The 18,010-nt window shown below is 50.4% G+C and overlaps 3 protein-coding genes across 3 annotated transcripts; all 3 read right to left on the bottom strand.

Annotated features, from left to right (window-relative positions):
* Window positions 1–4,829: 4,829 nt before the first annotated feature.
* On the bottom strand, window positions 4,830–6,252 carry FOXG_06595 (uncharacterized protein; the record flags this gene model as incomplete). The annotated part of the gene is made up of 3 exons (XM_018385290.1): window positions 4,830–5,953; window positions 6,009–6,128; window positions 6,219–6,252. The coding sequence occupies 3 exons, from the start codon at window positions 6,250–6,252 to the stop codon at window positions 4,830–4,832; spliced, it is 1,278 nt and encodes a 425-aa protein (XP_018242571.1).
* A 2,559-nt stretch (window positions 6,253–8,811) lies between these two features.
* On the bottom strand, window positions 8,812–9,403 carry FOXG_19319 (uncharacterized protein; the record flags this gene model as incomplete). Its single annotated transcript, XM_018399527.1, has 2 exons — window positions 8,812–9,279; window positions 9,353–9,403. The coding sequence occupies 2 exons, from the start codon at window positions 9,401–9,403 to the stop codon at window positions 8,812–8,814; spliced, it is 519 nt and encodes a 172-aa protein (XP_018242570.1).
* Window positions 9,404–16,276: 6,873 nt separating this feature from the next.
* FOXG_06593 (uncharacterized protein) lies at window positions 16,277–17,873 on the bottom strand (the record flags this gene model as incomplete). The annotated part of the gene is made up of 4 exons (XM_018385289.1): window positions 16,277–17,218; window positions 17,284–17,480; window positions 17,558–17,758; window positions 17,822–17,873. 4 exons carry the CDS (start codon window positions 17,871–17,873, stop codon window positions 16,277–16,279), a joined length of 1,392 nt encoding a protein of 463 aa, XP_018242569.1.
* Window positions 17,874–18,010: the final 137 nt, after the last annotated feature.

The following is an 18,010-nucleotide window of genomic DNA, read 5'->3' as shown; positions in this document are numbered from 1 at the left end:
AACGGACAGGTTGATGTCGGCCGTCTTGGATGCGGTCCAAGCACTGATACCCAGAGCCACACCATCGCCATATGCAAAGCGGTGGTGGACCCATGACCTCACACAGCTGCGGCGTATATACACACACTGGAGAAATCGAGCCCGAGCCGCAAGGCGTGCGGGACAGAATGCTAAAGTTCTAGAAACTACGGCGAAGGCTGCGGCGAAGCAATACCACGATGCCATACGGCATCGGAAGAATACTCATTGGAAGGAGTTTCTGGTGGATAATGATAACATCTGGAAAGCAGCCAAGTATATGAAGTCTGGGGGTGATGCAGCTTTTGGAAAAGTACCCCAGCTTGTTAGGACAGACGGAACAACAACGGCCAGTCATCGAGAGCAAGCCGAAGAATTTTTAGCTAAGTTCTTCCCGCCATTGCCAGATAACATCGAAGACGAAGGACCGCGGCAACAGAGAAATCCAGTAACGATGCCGAACCTAACTCTAGAGGAAGTAGAACGTCAACTGTGGGCGACAAAGTCATGGAAGGCACCAGGAGAAGATGGACTACCAGCGATCGTCTGGAAGCAAGTCTGGCCGTCGGTGAAACACGATGTCCTCGCCATCTTCCAAGCATCACTGGACGAAGGCGTGATACCAGACCAATGGAGACATGCTCGAATCATCCCACTCAAGAAGCCAGGTAAAGATGATTACACGATCGCGAAAGCGTGGAGACCGATCTCGCTTCTCGCTACGCTGGGTAAGGTGCTGGAGTCGGTAGTTGCCGAGAGAATCTCCTACGCGGTAGAGACCCACGGACTTCTTCCGACCAACCATTTTGGCGCGTACAAGCAACGATCAGCAGAGCAAGCCCTCGTACTTCTGCAAGAACACATCTTCTCAGCATGGCGCTCACGTGATGTGGTGAGCCTTGTTAGTTTCGACGTTAAAGGGGCATACAATGGCGTGTGCAAAGAGAGGCTACTGCAGCGGATGAAGGCGAGAGGGATCCCCGAGGGTCTATTGCGCTGGATCGATGCCTTTTTTTCAGAGCGAACTGCAACCATCGCAATCAATGGCCAGGGCTCCGAAAGCTGACCTCTGCCGCAAGCAGGACTTCCGCAAGCATCGCCGTTATTACCGATGCTGTTCCTATTCTTTAATGCGGATCTAGTGTAAACCCAAATCGACAGGAATGGCGGAGCCATTGCATTTGTTGACGACTATAATGCGTGGGTGTCTGGGCCCACAGCCCAGAGCAACCGGAGAGGAATATAAGCAATAATCGACAAGGCTCTGGACTGGGAGAAGCGCAGCGGCGCAACTTTTGAAGCGGAAAAGACGGTGATCATACATTTTACTAGATACATAGGCAGGGTAGACTCGGATCCGTTTACCATCAAGGGCGAGAAAGTCTCTCCCAAAGACAAAGGCAAGGTCTTTGGGGTCGTCATGGACTCGCGCCTTCACTACAAACAGCACATGGCCAGGGCAGCGACTAGGGGGCTAGAAGCTGCAATGAAACTGAAACGCCTGAAGGGGATGGCTCCCTCGACAACGAGACAGCTCTATATAGCCATGGTAGCTCCCTTGGTAGACTATGCCTCTAACGTCTGGATGCATGCGTGCAAAACGGCGTCGGCATATGCTATTCATTGAGTATAAAGAGTTGGAGCATAGGGCAGATATAGGATCATTTATAAGCATGGCTATAGGGGTAGCCAAAGCAAAAGCTTATATAGTGACTATTTATGAACGGTTCTGGAGAAGAGCAAGCAAGCTTTAGGTAGATATTTATACGCTGCCGCGGACTAACCCAGTCAGAAACCTCTTATGAGGGATCAAAGCTTTTTGGCGCTTTATATCTCCTCTTAGACGCATTGCAGACGTATGCAATGAGCTACCAAGAAATACTACCCGTTGGCTCGAGCCGGGGGGGGCCAACTAAGCAAGCTTAGTTGGCTACAAAACGGTGGGACAACCCCGCTCCGCCGGCTGTCGCGAATTTCCTCGATTTTATATGTGAAATCGACCCAAATCTAGACACCAGTTAGCCAAAAAAAGGAGTACTCTTGTCCAAGTGCATTATGCCTTTAAATGCAAATATCAGAGCAGCTCAAGCGGTGGTTTCTTCACGCCAACGACTCCAAATGGGACTCTCTCGTGATGCTTCTAATATGATAAGGAAGCCTCTTTCAATACGCGATGCTGAGCGGCAGTACAAGGGCTCCCACAAGTCGTCCATTGCGCGTATCGTCAAGCAGCTTGAAGAAGCCAAAACAGCGGATTTTAGCCTGGTTCCTGAGCCAAATAAGGGCCGGCCGCGACTCCTTTCGGATGGCGAAGAAGAAGCTATCATATGCTTTATCGTTTGGATGCAGAAGTCTGGTCTTCCGGCCTCTAAAGGCGAGATTGAAGATGCAGCAAATACAATAAGAAGCCGCCGTGATGCTGCTGCGCAGCCGGTCTCAAAGATGTGGTATAGTCGCTTCTGTGACGATCATCCCGAGCTTGATACATCGATTTTGAAGTCGAAAGAAGCCGCTCGCTAGGAGTATGAAGAAGCCGGCGTGGAGGAGACGAAGCAGTGGTTTAAACGACTTTCTGAAGTCATCACCAGATACAGGATCGGCGCCTCAGAGTGTTGGAATGCTGATCAAGCCGGAATTAGAGTCGGAATACTGCGAGAGCGCGTGCAATGCCTCGTCGTACGTACCAAGAAGAAGACTCCAACAGAGGTATTCTCGGCGGAAGATAGGGAGACTTGTACGGTGATTGGTACAGGTAATGCCGCAGGAGCAACTACTCCTCCTTGGCTTATCTTCAAAGCTTTTCCAACGATAGAGTGGTCAGATATCGATGGTGATCCTAATATGCGATTTGCACAGTCAGAAACCGCTTTTTCCAACGCCGAGATAACGCTTGAGTGGGCGAAGCACTTCAACCGGTGGTCTTGGGAGAAATCTGCTACTGTACAACATCGTCAGCTGGATTTTGAGCAGTGGTTCGGGTGTAACGAGCACCTAAAAAGCGAATTTGACCCTATTACCCCATATGACACGCCTCCGGGCACGGAAGGAAAGGAGGAAGAAGAGCTCGTGTGGCGGTTGCTCATAATCGACGGCTTCTCCGGTCACGGCTTCTCCGGTCACGGCTCCTTCGCCTTCAGAGAATATTGTATAAAATTCAATATCCTCGTTGCTTTCCTTCTTCCTCATTCAACACATATGCTTCAACCGATGGACCTAGGCGTTTTTCAGTGGTTAAAGAATGCACACCAAAAAAAGGCTGCGAGAAGCTTTGCGGAAGGGAAATCTGACGTTCAACCGCCGTGACTTTGCAGGCTCCTTCAAGGTATGTGTTAGCAACTCACATCTTCTCTAAAAAGGGGTCTTTTCACATACTAATTCTTACAATATCAGGAGATCTTTGAAGAAGGCTTCACAGCTGCCCACATCATCGCCGGCTTCGAAAAGTCAGGCATTTTCCCGCCGACCGAGGCGCCGGCGGTTAGTTATCTGCTGAAGAAGAAGTTGAAGACTCGTCAGGCTATTGATCCGGCGTTATCTTCACTCTTACCGGCGGAAAATCGCTTCCCTATGGCCTCTGATACAGCAAGAGATGTCGGCAACCGCTATCACGATATTCTGAGCTCCCCAACGCGCCGGGGACTTGAAGCTATACAGAAGATCGTCAGCGAAGCTGTGGTGCTTGAAGATATCGTGAAAAAACACGTTGCAGATCGTCAACAGCGTATTGAGAAGAGATATCATCAGAGAAAGCGCGGAAAGCGAGGAAGACCGGTAGGAGATTATTTTCATAATATAAGCTTAGAAGAGCTTCGTGAACAACAGGCTGAATTTATTGAAGTAGGTGCAAAGGCTGAGCAAAGATCACAGCTTCGAAATATACGATCTTTTGCAATACGGCAGATGGAAGAGATAAAAGCTGAGTGGCAGCAAAAGAAAGAGGTTATCGTCGACGGCGTTGAAAAGAAGATGCGCTTTAAACAGTGGCTTGAACACACCAAAAGAGATGTAGAATATGCTTCTCTCGATGCATCACGAGCCGAGATATCCTTACAGCTGAAGAAGAAGGAAGATTGCTTCATGATTGATACCCAGCTTGCCCCGGAAGCTCGTGAGGCTATTCGCAACGCCGGCTTCGCAGCAAAGCCCCTCTCAGCAGCAGATTTATCCGGCCTTCTCAACAGCGATGACTCTGTCGATTTTCAACTTACGCAACCGCCGGCTGATGCCGATTTTAACGAAGAAGATAGCCTCATCGATTTATCGGAAGAAGAGGAAGTCGCGATGCCCACATCGCCGCCTTGCCTGCCTGACTACGAGTCCCCCCTTCCAACGGTGCCCTCAACACCATGCCCGGCTCAACACCAAGCCCAATTTCGCGATGCCCTCATTTCCCTCATTGAAGAAGAAAGATCTGCTATAGGAGCAAGTCACAGGCCTCGAGAAGGACAGGAAAGCACCCAATTTACTAGAGAAAGCGTCATCAATCGGCAGGCAAGCTTGCCGCCGCTGCAGCTATTTCCCTCTTACAGTTACAGTCAATAGCATATATATCATCACAGGAAGCTTCATTTCAATTGATTCAGCAATTTAACCTCTTTTGACGCCTTCAGAATGAAGATACATTGACAATGCCGCAAAACACACCAAAAATCGGGCCCAGTGGGTGTCCCACCGTTTTGTGACTGTCCCGCCTTTTTGTGCCCAACTAAGCTTGCTTAGTTGCCCCCCACGGCTCGAGCCAACGCGTAAATTAAATCGTGTATTCGCACTCTCAAAAACATAGATTATCATGAATCATTTAAACAACATCCTCAGAGACTTAGCCAAGCAATCGCCGCTGCCACAATAAGTTCGGAGCCTAATAAAATGCTCAAGAATTCACTGCTCTCTCCCTCCGACATGTAGGTCATTGTATTCGGTGTTGCAGCGTAGTAGTCTTCGTTGAAGGATGAGTTCAGCGTCACAGCTCCCACGACGTCGCCAGATTCGAGGCGAATATAGGTATCGACCTCATTGTTGTCCAGCTTGTCTTCTGTCACAATAATCTCTCGTGCACCGCGAATCCAGTCACCATAACCTCCGTAACCCGAATGCTGTCCATAGCAGAGGTGGATGCCGTTGCCTTCGATCGTCATTCCATCCAATTTCCTATTCCAGCGGTAGCACCAAGTGTTACCATGGTCGTGGCCGTAGAACAAACCGATGATTCTTGGTATCGTGACCAAAGCCTCCATGAAAGGTACATCCTGGCCGCCGTACGAGCAATCGTAGGTAGGAGTTCCATTCGCACACCAGCCGTAACCTTGCTGCGGGACCGGAGGGTCGTCGTTGATACCTGGCTGGTAGTTTTTGCGAACTCCAACCTGTTCCTGGAATGCGATACTCGCGTTGATGGGTACGTGGACAAAGGTGAGCGAAGGGATGGTCTTGTTGTGCTTGTTGGTTAATTCCGTGCTGGTCTTATTGAACCAATCTACGACACTCTGGTCAACCCAGTTCTGCTGCGAACTACCTTGATAATAGTTACCGCCGCGGCCGTCGAAGAACCACAGGAGAAGTCGAGGGCTGCAATCGGTGGTGTCGATACAGTTGGCCGGGTAGACAGCGAGACAGTAGTTGGTTGTGCCGGACATTGTTTCGTTGACCATTTTTTGAGTGCGCGACCCAGGCCACATCTGCTCGCGGTCTAGAATATCATCACCGGCAATGTTATAGTTGTGGTCATGGTTGCCGTAGGTGGACGCCCAGGTGAGACTGCGATTAACCATAGGTTTGACAATCTGGTCAATATAATGTGTGCTGTTATGGGCGTAGGTGGAGTCACCATTGATGAGATCCCCGTTGAGAACTACAAGATCTGGTGTATCATAGTCGAGCACCTTGCGAATTACTTCGACAGAGTTGCGATCTTGTTCAGGGCCTATGGTTGATTCATCTATAATAAAGAGTCAATCGCACAATTTGCGACGAGGGATGGTTGCGTGACTAACATTGTCCAAAATGCATGTCTGAAAAGATGGCAATCTGAAAAGTGCCATTCTTCTTGAACTGCAATGGCTCAAGGTTGGTGTTGTTGACCTCAGCTCCATAGCCAAGAGCGACAAGGAAAGCTATCGCAATATTGTGCCGTATCATTGCTCATTCAATGATGTCAAAGGCGACAATATGTAAAGATGTAAAGTCGTGATGGTTATCCTGACCAAGCACTTGCTCGACATCCCGGCGGTCGGCCATTTTAACGTTGCGCTGAGTGACGCATCGGTGCGTCACCTCGTGAAATAGTTTGACGAAAAACAGTGTTCGACGATACCAAGACGAGTTAGTCTTGGGGAGCAGGGGAGTTACAAAGGGGATGCACGCGACATCGTATCAGGTTTCGTGGTCAGGCGCGTAGACCAATACGTGGTCATGAGCAAGGCCATAGGAAGCGGGTGGCGCTTTTTTTAATCTACAGCAAATAGGTCTAAGATGTCACATTGATTGAGAAACAAGATCCGAAAACAACGGGAATTTTGATGTATTTTGAAGTCTAATGGTGATGGAATTATTGTTTTTACATCTAGCTTGATAGTATATTCAGAACATTTCAAAAAGTATGTTGTAAATAGTTTAATATACTAAAACTAAATATTAAGAGTTCTTATTCAAAGGTTTTGTTTGTTTGTTTGTTTGTTTGTTTGTATATTTTTCGTCTGGGTGGCTGTAACGAAGCCAGATCTCCTACTGGAGCAAAAGACGTGCTGAGCTAGCTAGGTACAGGGAAACCCCGCTTCCTTCACCATCCAGCATACCAATGGCACAAAAGGTGCTGTATTTCTCAAGCCCGTCACCCGTCAGCGGGTTCGGGGGCAATCTATTGTCGAACTTTTTCCACCGACCAGAATTCTCTCGCGCATCACTACATCTGCCGACGCAGTCCACAATCTCCAGTAACCAAGTTGTAGCTCGTAGTCGACTGTCGCGGCGGCAGGGAAAAACCTCGGGAAGGAATCAGAGGCCGACGGTGCGGCTTGCCTTCAAAGGAGAAAAACCCATCGCAATCGGCGTCGTTGATCGGGAGGATGTCGCTACCGATGCCATGGGCATCGTCCTCCGATATCTAAGGCGTTCTGGTTCTGAGGTGCCGCCATTAGATCCGACAAAGGTGTTGTCAGAGAAGGCGAACTCTCCAAAATTCCTTCTCTGAAAACTGCTGTTAGGGAGCCGATAGCATCCCCGCAGTTTTGTGTGGTCGCGTGGCCTGCAGAAAATCCCGCTCCTAACACGGCACTAACAGTGCGTGCCAAGAAAGAATTTTTACAGGGGAGAGTTGTATTCAAAGGTTTTATAACAGAGTTTAGGCCATATAGGGTAGGCTGTTTTTAGCTGTACAGTATAGTGGGCCACTTGTTTATTATATGTTAGTGGGTTTATCTAAAACCTTGGATGCATTATTTTGAACTTGTCCGGGTTTTCTTGATATCCATACTTTTACTTTAGCTCATCCCGAAGCCAATTGACCCGTTGATCTGTCTACTGTCCATCTCCCAAAGCCCACCATCACCATTACTGTCCTCGTATTAGGCGATGAACCGATCCATTTCGACACCGAAATGTGGGGGACTCGCGGCCCGAGAACTCGTCATCTCGGGGACTAAGGTCGGTAGTGCAAAGTCTACTCAAGAAAAAATGCCAATAGCCCTAGGTTCGCACGGCTTGATCATTAATCTCCTATGAATTGTCTACTAACGCGTAAGCCTCATCGTCAACATTACCTAGGCTCTGTTATTCACTCGTACAAGAAAGTTGCGAACCTGAACTTAAATTTAGCTGGTGATTGGGCTCATCAATACCCGACGCGGTAAGAGAGCAGTAGTAGTAGTACAATCATCTGCAAAAAAGTCTGGGATTGCCTTGGCCGACGTCGCATTCCCGCAAGAGTAACATAACGATCTGTTGAAACCATGTGACTGAGGTGGTCCGATCTGCTGGTGGCTGGGATGTGGATACAATGTAAGGAGCTGTGCTCCTCTCGGATATATGTAACTTAGAAATAACTACAACACAACAACCCAATTTGTTTCAAGAGAAATATGGAGAAAAGGAGAGGTATAGAAGGAAAAAGAGGCTATCTTGAGCCCTTTTCAAGGCCTTCTGACTTTTAGAGGCTTCTCTAGCAGCCTTCCAGCTGGATCTAGCTATATTACTACTACATAGTAAAGAGGGTGGTAGGCCAGTGGTGGGGGACTGTTGCTAACAACTTCTCAGAGGAGAAGTGGATCATGGGGTGCAACAACAGATGTGGTCTGAAGCGATGATTGAATTGAGCTGCTTGCTCCTCTACTCCTTGAGTAGCCTGGAACCCTCTTTCTAACTGTTCTTAAATGCTTAGCTTTAGGGGTTATCCCACATACTGAAACAGTCCTCTAACCGGGCAGCTCGAAACTCCAACTATCCGGTTTCATTGGTTACACTTGATAAACCTACACCCTTTGGCTGACGCCGCTCGCTTGTCTGGTGCATTTTCTTGTCATGTACGTTATGCTATTATAAGAGGCTTTAATAACCGAGAGGCCTTTCATAAATACTATTAAAAATACCTTCCCTAACCAATTAACATTTCAATAACAGCAGATGCCGGAATTGGAGACCAATCCAATACCGCATATCCTTTTTGGCACCTACTAATCCTGAGTCTTGAGCCCCACACAGTCCTGTGCACATGACTATTTGCCTCATAGTCAGTCAGCCCGACGTTAGTTGTCTTCCTGATTGGAGCATACCGCCGTAGTATATCGTCAACGTCATGCCTGTTTACATATTAACGAGAACGGCAGCGCCGCCCATGAGGGCTCCTATGGCAACGGCAGCAGTGGGCATGGCACCGGCGGCTTGAGACGTGCTTGTGGACGTGGTAGCGGAAGCAGTCGCGCTTGCTTTGGCACTCGCAAGAGCGCTGCTAGCCGACTCCAGAGCTGAATGGAGAGAGGCGGAAACGGCGCCCTTTGCAGTTTGGATATCAGAGCTGATTCTGGCAATATCGCTGCTGATGCTGGCGGCCGCGGCAGTATTGATATGCTCAGAGGTAGAAGCCTCGGTGCTGGTAGCGGTCGAGGCAGCGTTTCCGGTCTTGCTCTCAACAGCACTGGAGATGGAACCACGGACGCTCTCGACGGCACTGGAGGCTCGACCCGCGGCAGAGGACGCTGCGCCTTTGGCGGAGGAGACAATGCCGCTGGCACTTTCAAGGGCAGAGGACGCTGCGTCTTTGATGGAGGAGACCTCGCTTCGTTGCGCCCGTAGGATAACATCTTAGTGGCCTGACAGTAATGAGAATGCTCTGTGATGAGCTTACCTGAGAAAAGACCGCAAGGAAGATGGTTAAAGTAACAGCAGAGAACTTCATAGTGAGTATTACCAGTGCATAAGAATTCAGCTGGAGGCAGGGAACATGAATTTGGAAGTCTGGATAGAATTTGATGACAGCGATATATGGCAGAAGGATGAGAGCAGAGATGAGACGCAGCGGAGGACGCCCATCTTATGCTTATTCAGTGCCTATGCGTATGCGAAAACTGTTAATATTTACGTCATCTCAACCCCCCAACTGGTGCCCCTCCATGCCCCTCCATAACATCCTAAGCCAAGTCGTCGACTTATCGACGGTACGCGGAAATTAGTCGCTCATTTAGGCACATACTCTTCTCAGTCCCAGTTATTCGCAGGTTTCTATTTAGGTCTGGTAGGCGTCTAGAAGTGGCTAGGTCTGGTCTGGTAAATTTGACGAAACGAAAATAGCCACTAGCTGCGTACCGCCTCCGCTCCTGAACGGATGCCAAAGCTGTTGGCTGAGCAAGAATGATGAATAAAGTTCGTTCCACCAAATACAGTAAACTTTCCAACTTCAAATGTGGGGATCGTAAGTGGCACTAGAGTAAGTTAACCGACGCAAAACTCAATGTGCTCCAACGTGCTGTTGTCATTGAGACCATTCCAATCTCTTCCCCCAGTCGGAGACTCGCGAACAGTCATCTGCTTTCAAGTTGAAACAATTGAACCCATCAGGCATCATGCACTCAGTTCTGTGGAACGGTTAACGTTGTTATATTATGTAGTTTTGCCCGATAGCATGCCACGATTCTGGCTTTTCGTGCTTCCGCTTTTGCTTTTGCTCCCAGTGTGAAAGATTCGTCTGTGGACGATACCCAGCGCATCTCAATGGTGTTACCACCCTTTTCAAGTCGTTCGACATGTTTATAGATCTCCCGGATGGTGCCTTGCCCTGACTGCTGTCGAGGTTTCGCAATTGCTTGTAGCGCCGATCGGTTTCTTGTTGCAATAATCACTTCTCGGTGTCGGAGCCCATCAGGCATGCACCTCAGGACCATTGCTATCGCTTCCAGCTCGGCCATGTATGCGTTTTGCTCGTCTCTCAGGCCAAGAGTGACGGAGTACTTTGCTATAACATCATCATTCACTCCTCCGCCGGCGGTGTTGCGTACGACGCCACCCATGCCGACTAGTCCGTTTCTCGCAGAGGCGCTCGTTGCGATAAGCACTTGTCTCATGCTGCTGGTCTCGGTCACGTTGTCGCCTGTGTCTACATCCGCCGCTGCCTCCTTGTCTGAGTCGTACTTCACCACCATGTGCCTATGCCACGGTGGTAGCGCATATGGCTCGATCGTTTCCATCCGTGCTATTACGCCTTCGTGGGCGAGTGCTAACTTCGTCAACGGCGACAAATATCTCCGTGTCTCCCTCACTCTGAGTGTCGCTAGCGGGTGCGTCTTTGGCAGCGCTTGCATATTGACGTAGAGCCTTGTGCCGGCCTGTGCGTGGCGTTCACCGATGGGTAGAATGCCCGCTTCCGCTTCCGCTACTGCTATCGAAACCGTCTTGAAGGCTCCCGTGATTGCTTGCGCACCCATCTTCTGTGCCTCGTTCAGCCATTTTGTCTCTCTCACCCCGCGTCGGTGGGACCACACGTTCGAAGCGTAGTCCATCGTCGGGGCCACCGTTGCCACAAACAGCTGCCTTGCCGTTCGGGCCATTAGCATCTTCAGTCTCCGTAGACACATGGCCGCCCGAAGGCCCCGTGCAGCTGCTTCCTTTATGTGTTCCTCGTACCGCAACTCCGAGTCCATCACCAGCCCCAGTATCTTGCCATTTTTCTTTGGGATGATCGTCTGGCCTTTGATCGTATACGGGCTTTCATTGGTGCGTTCGGGATGGCGCGTGAAGTGTATGATGACCGTCTTGTCCTCCTCAAATGTCGCCCCGCTTCGTTTCTCCCATTCCAATGCTCTGTCGATGACGGCCTGGATGCCTGCCCGGTTTGCTTCTGCTGTCGGGCCCGTCACCCAGGCCGAGTAGTCGTCGATAGAAGCGATTGATCCACCCTTTGCATCGATCTTGCGTTGCACGAGGTCTGCGTTGAAGAACAGGAACAGCACTGGTGACAAGGGCGATCCTTGCGGAAGTCCAGCCTGTGGCAGGTCCCGTCGCTCAGAGGTGTAGCCGTTTACCACGATCGTCGCGGACCGATTGGAGCAAAAAGCGTCGATCCACTTCACCAATCCCTTGGGGATGCCTCTGGCTTCTAGTCTCTGCAGTAATCGATCTTTGAACACCCCGTTGTACGCTCCCTTTACGTCAAAGCTTATCAGGCTGAGCACCTTCCGGTTGCGCCACGCTTTGTAGATGTGCTCTTGGAGGAGCAGGAGTGCCTGCTCGGCCGATCGTTGCTTCCTTCCGCCGAAATGGTTGGTAGGTAGCAGTCCGAATGTCTCTACCGCGTACGAAATCCGGTCCGCCATGACCGCTTCCAATATCTTTCCCAGCGTCGATAGAAGTGAGATCGGTCTCCAGGCCTTGGCCACCTTGTAGTCGTCCTTGCCCGGCTTCTTGAGCGGGATGATTTTCGCGCTCCTCCACTGGACCGGCAGCTCTCCGTCTCTCAGGGATGTCCGAAACAGATGCAACACCCGGTCTCCTACTACTGGCCAGAGCTGCTTCCACACCATCGCCGGCAGTCCATCTTCGCCTGGGGCTTTCCATGCCTTGGCCGCCATCACCTTCTCTTCCACCTCTTCTAGCGTCAACTCTGGCATTGCTATTTCTCGCTGCGCCGGTCGGCGCTCTTCATCCTCGATCACAGCCGGCAGAGGGGGGAAGAAGACGCTGAGAAGCTCCTCTGCCTGTTCTGCCTTGTCGCTCGTCGTCGTTCCATCTCCTCTCTTTAGAGGAGGTATTTTATCACCCATTGCTTCGCCTCCAGGCGAGAGGTACTTGGCTGATTGCCAGATGTTGGCTCCATCTTCGAGAAAGCTGTCCCAGTGTGCCTTTTTCTGCCTCCTGATCGCGTCGTGGTACTCCTTTGCCGCTTCTCTGGCCTTTTGTTCTAGGTCTGCTGCCTCTCGTCCTCGTCGCCGGCATGCCCTTGCCTGGTTGCGCCAGTATGTGTACATCCGCCGCAGTCGGGTCAGGTCCGTCGTCCACCACCTCTTGGCATAAGGCGACGGCTTGGCTCGTGGGACCAGGTCATTGATCGCGTCCAGCACCACCGACATCAGCCTGTCCGTCTGAGCCTGCACTGTGCCACCACACGGCAACGCTTCCAGTTTCGTCCTCACCCTCTCCTTGATCTCTAACCAAGGTGCATTTTTGAATAGCAGTCTGTCGCTGGGCGTTCGTTCCGGCGGTGTTGTGTCAAACTCCGTTCGGATCGCCCGATGGTCCGATCCATGCTCTGTTGGATGTATCCCACAGCTCGTCATCTCGTCTGCCAGCTCCGTTGATGCCAGCACCAGGTCAATCGTGCTCGCTATACCCCCTGGGCCTTCCCACGTTTTCGTGCCTCGGGGCAGCAGGCTGTGAAGGCCATGTTCTCCCATCAGCTCTATGATCGGTCCAGCTTCGCCTTGCCTCCTTCCCGTCACTGCATCACCTCCCCATAGTGTGTCGTGACGATTGAAATCCCCTACCAAGATCACGTCAGTTCTTCTGCCGGACCCATTGCGGAATTTTGCAATCGTCGTGTGCAGCTGTCCCATCGCCGCTTCGAGTGCCTGCTCGTTTCTCCCCTCTATATATACCGACACAACCAGCACGTCACGCTCAGGGAACCTGACGATCGCTGCCGTCAGGTCTGGTGACGGTATCGGGACCTGCTCTGCCTCCAAGTCCCTCCGTATCCAGAGCATGCTGCGGATCGGCCATCGCGACACACGCGGCTCACGCGTCTTGGTGGGGATCATCTTCGTCCAGTTGCTGTGGTGATTAGGCACCGTCATCACCTGTCCCTCGATTGTGCATGCCCATGGCTCTGCCACCGCCAGCGCTACATAGTCCTCAAGTCCTTTGTCATTCATCATGCTCAGGTGCACCTTATTGTTCTTACGCACGTTCAGTTGGTACACTTGTAGCCTAGTGCTCATCTCCTCGCATTTGACGCAATCGACATGCTCGACGGAATGATTCGTGCCGTCCTCCGCATGACACGCACACTGGCTCTGCTGATTCGCATTGTCCATGGTGATGTCCTCGCTCCGCACATCTGCCGCATCTCTGCGCTTCTTTGCAGACGAATGCCTTGTGGCCTAGCCCCCAGCAATTGTAGCATTGCACCACCTCGGCTCTAGGCTCGAACATGCTAGTTCTCGCCGATTCGCCTGCGAGGTGAAAGTATTTGTCTTCCAAGAGCCGTCTTGCATCGCTTTCTTTCGTCACGTAAATCACCATCGACCCGTATGCCTTGCCGTTTCCCTTATCGCTAAGCCAGTTCATCCTAGCAATCGTCACTTCGTTCTCTTGGCCGAGTACTTCAGCAACGCCGGAAAGAAGGTTATGGTTCGAGTCCAGGACCGCCGACCGGTTAGCCCCATTGATCTTGACCGGGTACAGCCGCTCTCTCAGGAGCTTTGCCCCCGGTATATCTGTTTCCAACACTGCTTGTCGAACCATGTGAAGTTCCGCCACGTCTCTACAGATCACCTTGATGATGTTAGCGTTCCTGGCCCCTCTCACCACCGCTGCGCATCTCCATCTCTCGTCCTTCTTTCTTGTCCTCACAGCGGCTTCAATAGCCTGTCGGACCTCTCCGATCTGCGCCTTGTTACTGTCATCGTCGCCCACTCCGGAGATGTCTATCGTGCAGAACAGGTCCTCTCCAGGGGGTGAAAGCGGCGGCGTAGGTGATGACACCACCTCGGGGCCTCTAACACCGCCATTCTGCCCCTCTGTTGGCGACATACGGGCTATGTCTGCAAATGACTGCCTGGGGTTCGTCCGGGCGGAGCCGGCTACGGCGTGCCGCGCCATGATGTCTAATTTCTCATGGATGCGTTTGATCTCTTCGGCGGCCTGCACTTGCAGGGGCTCGATATCGCGTGGGGCGTGCTGCTGCATTCGTTTGAGCTCGTCAATCTGTTCCTGCATCAGCTTTCGTTCCTGTGCGGCTTGCGCCTGAATGCCTTGAATATCCTGTTGCAGCTGCCTAATCGCTTTCTCCTGGCCTTCGATCATTTGCTTGAGCGCCTGCTGCTCCTTTTTCCAGGCATTCCACAGAGTCTCAATGATTCTCTCGTGAGAAGTCGTGATTTCCTTCACGGTTTCCTGCTGCGCCTTCGCCATCTGTTTCATTGTTTCGTCGCGTACTTCGCGGATCAGGGCTTGCATTACTATCCCAACATTACCGGACAAGTTCTCCATTCCTTTCGCTGTTAGCTTTCGTGGCCGGTCTGATTTGCGCATGCTGGAATCCCGAGGGCAGGCGTCCTCAGAGGTCACAACGATGCTGTCCGCAACCGCGTCCATCGCGCCGTTTCGCGTCGCGTCGCGCCCCGCTTGACTTTCCAGACGGCTGCCTCCACAACGTTAACAAAGATTGTAAAGATTGTAAAGATTGTAAAGATTGTAAAGATTGTAAAGATTGTAAAGATTGTAAAGATTGTAAAGATTGTAAAGATTGTAAAGATTGTAAAGATTGTAAAGATTGTAAAGATTGTAAAGATTGTAAAGATTGTCTTGATCAGTCTGTCAAAGAGGGGTGAAACCCCTCTTTTGGATACAAGAATAATATTGCAATAAGGGAAGTGGAGCCCATTCCTGTTGGATTAGTGATAGCGCCTCGATAAAAGAAACATGTATTTTGTGGGTCCCCGGATATATCAATACCGGGTAGCGGGGAAAACACCAAAAAAAGGATAGAACAGAGACAGAAGCTCCTGGGGACGAGATTGATCCTCAAGTGTGAAAATTAACCCTATTTTAATTGGATATTAACCCTACTCGCGTATCTAACAATTCCCAGCCGCCAATCTAACAGCTCCGGCACCCACGCAGATCCTGGCTTGTGGCTGACACGTAATTAATTTATGCTGCCGCGTCTTGCCGCTGTTGATTGGCTTTTCCTTCACGTCACGGTGAATGCGTGGTTTAACGCGTCACTTGCATCACTGAAAAAAACATCCTATCCTTCCTCAACTTGAAGGACTCCTCATCCCACGACTCTCTCAGCCATCGAATTCTCTTGCGACCAAGGCTACAATCCCATCACTTGTTTGGCTCAGATATATCTCGCTATCTCTATTAATTTCACGAAATGCTTGTCCACTGTTACCAGTGTTGCAACCCAAAAATATCTGACAATCACTCAAACAACAGCGCACGCATGCGACGGCTTTGAAATGCCGGGGGAAATCACTTCAGATGCACATCGTCCAATCCAGCCGACGGAACTATGGTGGATCTCGCAGCTATGATGCAAAGGACAACTAACGATCTCATTAATCCCGAACGATCCTGAATGACCACAAAAGAGCTCTGTTCGAACCTGTTCCGCTTCACTCTCATTTTTCCCGTTAATTGGTTGTGAAGGGTTGGGCGAGAAGAGTCACAGGTGGACCACGCAGAGCGGCTCACACTTTGACCATTGTGTAGAGTTGGCGTGACGATAACTTGGTCGGGATACATGATGTGACTGGGCACACGCCGCCTGCACGTCTATCTCAACCGAAGAACCAGCATGCAGCGACTGATCAGTGATCACGGTCGTCATCAGCCAGCGAAAGGCAGTATACGCCACACCCAAACCTCGATTCCTCGAGTCTCTCCGGCTTGAGATCTCTGCCTCGACTCTACATACCATGCAACCAAGACGGGCCAGGTAGTGTTGAGGGCAGCTTGTGCAGAACTTTCTTTGCCTGACTTTGCCCTCTGGCCAGCGTGGTTCAATCTTTTGAGGCCATAAACAATCGACAAAATAAGAATGGCAGGAACCTTATGGGGAGTTTCTCACGACAAGAATTAGTAGCATGCCGTTGAGGACACAAGAAGTGACAAAAGTAGTCCAAACTGCTAGTAGGTATGGTAATGACAGTTGGTCGTGCCGGTATATCGTCATACCGAGAGCACTGCACGCGGTGAATAGACTCGCAACTACACCAATAGTAACGCCCGCGTCAACTTCGGCTCGGAGCTTGTGTCGGCCGGTGTAGATGAGCGTGCCGGCGACAAGGAAGAGCAGGAAAGACACGGCGAAAGAGCTAACAGTGCCCCAGAACAAGGTCTTCTCACGGTGCAAGTGCCCCTGCTGTTGGTTGAGGCTAGGGAGGGCATAATGGGTCGTATATCTGGTCGTGGGGAATCCGTCTGAACTGGCATATCCCGCTACCACGTTAGACTCGCTGCTGTTCAAGGTTGTGCTGGAGTATTGGTAAGGTGAACGGTTGGCGCCAAGTAAAGCCTGTCGTTCCCCAGGTTTGTCATGCTTAGACAAACCCTCCGTCTTCTTTAAAGGTCCTTTGAAGACACCTAGCAGAGAGTCGAGTCCCGGGAAGCTGGCACTTTTATCTGGATTTAAATATATAGCATATTCATCATCATCGCCTGCGCATTCACTTCCATTGTCATATTCATTCCAGTATTTTGTCGGTCCCTCCATTTGGGGCGGAGGTAAGAATTCGAAAGTAGGTTGAGGGCGGTTGGAGCGGTGACGGTTCGCCGAGTTAAGGGAACCCGAGAGAGATTGACGTGGGTAAGACTGTACTGGAGATTCTGGCGAGCTAGGTTCGCTCAATGCGGGAGCGACGGCGTTGAAAGTGCAAATGATGTCGTGATATCGTTGTTGTAAGGAGGAGAAATCGTAGCGAGTAAAGCTTTTGGGATCGGAGAGAATATTCTTGTAGAGACGGGTACCAAAGGTTATAGACCCAGTCCATTTCTATAGATGAGGAACCAATCAGTAAATATGTTATCTTAAATCTACACCATGAAGCCATGATGCACCTCAAACCTTTTGGTGATCTTTCGGAAGGCAATAGTTTGCGCCTTGATGAAGCGCTCAAGGGCTTGTATATCACTGCCGCAACGAACCAGCTCCCGCTCATACTTAGTGAATCTCCTTTGGTGTTTTATGGCAAAGTCATCGGCAAGTTGATCTTGGTTCTTCGACGCCCATCGGTCAATGTTCTTGGCGAGGCACTCTAGTTTAGATGTCAGTTTAGGCATATAGTCGCATGCCATCCAAGACATGGCACAGAGCTGCAAGCGAAAACCATACCTAACCGGCGCGAAATTTCATCTGCTTTACTTAAGGCAAACAGATGAAGTCTTTCATGCTGGCGACTAAGTTCCATGTAAAAGCCGTCTTCGAATCGAGACAAGGCTTCGTCTTTACGTCCGGGGATAGCCATGGCTGTGGCCTGATCGCGCGCAGTGTACATCTTGATCTCATGTTTGAGAAAGTTGTAGTCAAGATTATCTGCTTGGAGAGACAATTGGTTAATATAATGTAATTGAGCCAATGAGGAGGGATGTATCATACGAAGATTCCATTCTGGAACGGACTCGCGCTCAAGTTGCTCGCCAAACTTCATGTTAATAGGATGTGATAAGGATAACCAATTGAACTTGGTATGAAATAGAGAAAAGGAGCGAACAATTGAAAACGTCCTCGTCAAGCTCGACGCCTGCGTCAGTTAGAGGACGACTTCTTTCTTGATACGATCTCGCT

The sequence above is a fragment of the Fusarium oxysporum genome, chromosome 3 (assembly GCF_000149955.1).
Source record: "Fusarium oxysporum f. sp. lycopersici 4287 chromosome 3, whole genome shotgun sequence".
NCBI classification, from domain to species: Eukaryota; Fungi; Ascomycota; class Sordariomycetes; order Hypocreales; family Nectriaceae; genus Fusarium; species Fusarium oxysporum.
The sequence above is the reverse complement of the archived record's forward strand: the minus strand, read 5'-3'. Positions and strand labels throughout refer to the sequence as shown.